Raw genomic sequence first — 6,027 nt, 5'->3', positions numbered from 1 at the left:
ACTCTGCCAAATATTTTTTGAGTCACTTGAATGATCGCCATTATCATGTCAGCAGCATTATGAAAAAATTTTTTTTATTAGGAAATTTCCGGTAAATCCAGTTAGTAACATATTCAGGCTACTTACAGTTACGTCTTATCCTTTCATAAAAATGAATTAATTTTTATATTTTATAAGTAATAAAAAAGTGTTTATGAGTGTAAAAGTATTAATGCTAATCCAATCTTCCAATTATCAGAATTTTTTAGCACTTTTTGAGAAATTCTGATCATTCAATTTTTTTTTCTTTGATTGAAAAATCCCAAAATTTGATAAACATTTAATTTTAATAAGATTTAACGTGAAAAAATCCAACTTTTTCCAATTTTTTTTTTTTTTTTACAGGATAAACAAATTTACATATCAAATCAGAAATTATTAGCAAGTGGACAAAATATAGCAACAGTGACAAATACGGATTCATCTGGTGGATCAAATAGTCTAATTCGAAAAGGTAACATAGTTTGCATAATATTTCGGGTATATAGGGTCAAAGGCTAAGAAAGGTTGGGTGGATCAGAGTTTTGCTACATCATTTGGAATGTTATAATAATGATTTATAATCAACTGAAATAATAAACAAAAATTTTTGATTTCTTTAAAAAAAATGAATCAAGTTTATTCCATTTGTACTTCATGCTGATTGAATTGATGCGCTTTTTTTTTCTTTTTTCTTTGAAATTGTCAAAATTTTGAGGAAACATTTTCGTTTTGATATTTTTTCCTTCCCTTTTCACCGTAAACCTTTAACCCAATTATAGTTGCAACATTCATCAACATCCTTTTTAGCATTTCGTAAAATTTCAAAATCAATTTTTAAATACAAACATTTTCTTATGAAATGTTCAAAAAGTAATGGAAGAATTAGTGTTGCTTATCTAATAGATAATTCGATTCAATTTTATAAAAATGCAATTTGGTAAATTGGTAGCAATAAAAAGTTAGTTAAATTTCAATATTATTTAAGCAAAACAATGAATGTTCAAGGGAATTAAAAAAAATCTTCCGAAGAAATAAATTGCATTATAAATGTGGAGGAACTCAATTATATCATTAATAAATTTAGTCGATTTAATTAGAGTTAATTTCTGCTTAGGTTGTTTCGAAAATAATCTCACGTAGTTAATCCCTTCCACTATCAGAAAAACGGGTTGGTTTTGGATTGAAATTTAATTTTGGATTGAAATGATTAAACGCTAATTAATCTAAAATTGCATCATTTTGCATTTAATCAATCAATATTATTTATCCCTAAATATTATTTCGAATTAGAACGAATGCAAAATTTATTTGTAATATCCCATTATAATATAATATGATATGAGTGAATAATAAAAAGTAGCAAAATTATTTGAACTATAATGTGTCATCTAAACTGTGTCAACTTCTTTTTTTCTTTTTTTTAGACATCGATTCTCATCATCACAATTGTCCTCTGTTGCTCGACACCTTCAACAAGAAACCAGGTGGAATTGCTTGTTTATGTAAGTTTAATTATCAATCATATCGTATGTAACAATTTGACATCCTATGCATTTTATTGCATTATTTTTGTTTTCATAAAAACATAAACATAAATCATTTCTTATCAGTCAATCAATGGCATATTGAAATGAATACATATATTAGTTATGATTAATACATATAAGTTCAAAACAATATGCACATACGAATTCAAATCATTGTGTTTATTTAGTTCAAATATCTCACAAATACTGCAAAGAATTTGATAAGAAATGATTATTATGCATTTCATATCAATTTTTAAGTTTAATTTGAAATTAATTTTACTAAACAAGGAAACAGTTTCTATTATTCGTTTCTTTTTCATCCTCCATTTTTCTTTACTTTTATTGTAAACTAATAAAATGCTAATAAATCTCGAAATAATTGCATCATTATTTACAACATTGTAATTACATAAAGCCGACTACTTCATCGAATGGTTGGATAAACAATATATCGTAAATGATTTTGTCAGACAAGTTTTTTAAAAGCTTAAATAACTAAAATTATTTGATCAGGTTAGTTTGAAATAAATCAAAGAAATCAAGAAATCAGGATGATTTAACCAGGTTAATTTGAAATAAGTCTAACAGAAAGCAGCAGACATTAGGTATATGGAAAAAATCAGGATATGTATTAGCTTAAACGATTCAAGCATCCAGAATGCTGGCTATTTTTTGAAAATGACATCTACCTGGTTGTATTACAGGGTTATATCACAGAACTTTTTGGGAGTAAAAGGTGGGATAACAATCACTTAACTAATTATGGGTTTCGGATTAATTAACAATGAATTGTGCAATATTTTAGATGGAAACATAAAGATTAAAAGAATTTTAATGGTTAAAGTTTACTTAATTGTTAGGGATGAAATTTTAAAATAAACTAGTTTTAAAACTTTGTTTGCTAATTTATCCAACCAGTCGTTTACAATTTGTTACATTTCTTTCTTCCCTTTTTCCTTTTCCTTTTCCTTTTTTTCCACAATTAACCAAAACTTTAATTTGCAAAAAAACTTTAATTTAGATAAAATATCATTTATTTTAGATTCAAAGTACAAGTGTAAAATTTCAAATTAGCGACACTTTTTGCTTATATCTAGTTCATTTGAAGCATCCGATCATTTCATGTCCTTACCCTGTGCTATAACGATGGATGCGACATTGGATGTGACATTTTACCACTCAAATTTCATGATAAAAATCATTGATATCACAAATTCAGTTGTCCCGATTTTGTCGCATCTCTTTTTTCCACTTTTTTTGCAATTTTCCTTCATTTCTTCCTTCTTCTATTTTCTTTTTTCCTTGTTTTTATTCCAAATGATTCAATCATGTGACTTTCGAGTACACTATCTAAACATAAAAAATAAAATTCGAAATTAAAAAAGTTAATCAATTAATTAAGACCAATTTCCTTTTCCTGTTTCACTGTTCATCTATTGAAATGTATTGTTACAACATCAAATAAATGACCCTTCTCTTCTTTTTTATTGTCTAAACAGAAATTAAGAACTAATTAATTAATTTTATTTCCTAAATATACCGAAAACATTATTGCACAAGTATTACTTGTAGGTTTTTCGAAAATTAGTACATTTCCTACTTTAAACTGTTGTTGTCCTTATCATTGTTATCGATCGAGCTCGAGCGCATTCATTCTACATTTTATATCTCTTACTCTTCTCTTTCACCTTTCTTATCATATCCTCAAACCTAAGCTTATCATTAATCTTACTTGATAAATATACTTGAACAGCTGTTCATTTTACCGCTATCCTTTAGCTTTTCAGGCAGCATCTGTGATTTTCCTCTTTTGCTTGCGACTACTAATCATTGAAATTTCACCTATATGCTTATTCATATACATTCCTCCAAAAATATAAAAATTTAACATTTAATTTGAAATTTGAATTCAAAATTTAGAGGCAATTTTTATGTTTCTCAAATCTTTTTGTATTTTTAAAATTTTTGCTAAATTTTTTTCTAAAAAAGAAATTTTTATTTTTTATGCAATTTTTATATTTCTTTTGAATAAAATTAGTGATAATGAAATCAACAATTGGAAGTTACTCTTGGATAAATATTTAATATGACTTAATATTAAATTTCTTGTTAAAATTTGACAACAATTTTTTTTTCTTTGTTTTTGTCTGCCATTTGTTTATTATTGTTGCAAAATATTATCATAATCATCAAAGCCAAAGTATAACTAAAAATTATTTATTTAGTAATTATATAGCAGCTATTTTTGTTATTGCTACTACCTTATTTACATTTCTCATTTTTTTTTTCAGGGACTTAAAATTCGAAATAAAAATCTTGATATGGTTGAGGATATGTGTATTACTATTCTAAACATGTTTCATGTCTTCGATCATTAATTTAAAACTTCGTTATTAACACTATTACTATTATTATTACTATTTTATTGCTATTGTTAGATTACCGGTTTTATTTTTAATGATTATAATCATTATTTCTAGCTAATACTTCATCAATCATATCATATCATTCATTCACAGTAAAGAAATAATTTCATTCATAATATTTTTTGATTCATTTCTTTTGTATCTCAACTAATGCTTTAATTAATTAAACTGTTATACAAAAAATTTTAAATGTTAATGTTAAAGATTATGCAGAAAAAATTTCTAAATTAAATATTTTGATTGGTAAATTTGAACATGTACGGTAGCAAAAATAATTAATTATTATCCATGTTAAACTAGGGACAATTTGTTGATAAATACATTAATTAGAAGCTGAAAATTTGACCTTTGACACAAGTACATTAATTAGAAGCTGAAAATTTAAGCTTTAACCATCAGAAAGATAGCAAGTAAGTGTAAAAATATTGAGCTCAAAAATACAATCAAATATGACTGAATATATTTTCATCATTAGAAAAAATTGAAAAAGAAAAAGACGAATTTTTATAAGACTTGAATAAATGAAAGTTTTGCATAATTAATGAGAATGAATGATAGGAAATCATCATATTATTATCGTGTAAATGGCTATCGGATCGATTATCATGAAAGTTTTATCATTATCATGATAAATCGATTTGATTTATGAATGTGTTATCAGTTCTTGCTTAATCAGATCAGAAATATATTCTGTTGAAAGCAATTTACAAATTTATTCTAATAGTAAGCGCTATTAACGGAAATTGTAATAATTAACAAATGAGGAAGAGCAATAGCATTGTAAAGATTATATTACTGATAACGAAATTTGACCATCGTCGACCTCACCTTTCATCTCTTTCTCTCCCTCTTTCTCTCTCTCTGTCACTGTCATTTCCATTGTTTATGCTGACATCAATTTCTTCTTTTGCCAATTTTTTTTTTCGTTTCATTTTTAGTATTATTGAATTTTAGAAAAAAATGAAATTTTTTGCTATTATTAATATATCATTTTGATTATTTTTGGTTTCTTATTAATTGTAAAACTTGGAGTGATTAAGTTTCATTAAAAATTTGCATATATATTGATTACTCGTTACTTATTACTTAGTATTATATAATATTATGTGTATAGCGAAATTTTGCGAGTAAAATTAAGAATAAGCTTATTAGCCAAGATAGATGGGACTTATAACTGGGATTAGTGGGAGCGGTGTTAGGATAGATGGATAAGAATGCTGGATGAATGGGTTGGATATCAAGTTAGGTGGAACAAATAATCAGGATAGATGGGACAAGATTAACAAAACAAATAACACGGGTAAATGATACAAATCAGAAGACAGATTGGACAAATAGCAGGGCATGACAAAAATGAGGCAATCATGATCGATCGTATCATTTTATACGTGAACTGAAATTTAGCCATAAATTAATATATCCAAGAATTATAATTAAATTTTAATTGTTTTTTTAAGTTTTAATTGTAAATATTGCAAACATCTGATTTTTGTGGATAAATTTCTCTATTTTTTCCTTTTACGTTCAATCCTTTAGGTAATTTCTTCTTTGGCTGGAAAAAAATGACCAAAAAATTTTTTTGTTTGATTTTATAAAAACAATTCATAAATTGTAAATTTTAGGATAGATGGAGACAGTAAAGTTGGAAGAATAACTCATTCAAATATCAATTTATCAAATTTGTATAGAATAGCTTTAATCATTTCATTAATTTTGGTTTAAAAGGAATGACATTTCGTTTATCATTCTTACATTTCATTAATGTTTGATAAGTATAATGCCGTTGTGAAAAAGCAAAAGTTTCGTATAAAAAATATGAGTTTTAAATGTTTTTAATAGTTATAATTTGAATAATTATAAAAAAAAATTGTCAAATAAATTAATTATTAGAAAAATAACATTTTGTTTCTGCCATATTAGTCATATCAGTCACATTAGTCACATTAGTCAAGATAATTATTATCTTTACTATTAATGATAGTAATTAACAATAATAATAGTCGATAATAATGATTAATAATTAATTGATGACTAATAACAACGATATTGTC

General features: G+C 25.3%; 1 protein-coding gene across 1 annotated transcript in view; it reads left to right on the top strand.

Moving 5' to 3' along the window:
• LOAG_18102 (hypothetical protein) overlaps positions 1-6,027 on the top strand; it is a gene marked incomplete at its 5' end in the record, with an annotated part of 21,894 nt that overhangs the window by 12,256 nt on the left and 3,611 nt on the right. The window contains 2 exons of the mRNA XM_020450770.1: positions 385-493; positions 1,446-1,523. Coding sequence (XP_020305516.1) covers positions 385-493; positions 1,446-1,523 — 187 coding nt within the window. The remainder of the gene's footprint in view (positions 1-384; positions 494-1,445; positions 1,524-6,027) is intronic.

Source organism: Loa loa, assembly GCF_000183805.2.
Source record: "Loa loa unplaced genomic scaffold supercont3.195, whole genome shotgun sequence".
NCBI classification, from domain to species: Eukaryota; Metazoa; Nematoda; class Chromadorea; order Rhabditida; family Onchocercidae; genus Loa; species Loa loa.
Note: the sequence above shows the minus strand (reverse complement) of the source record. Positions and strands in the feature narration are given on the sequence as shown.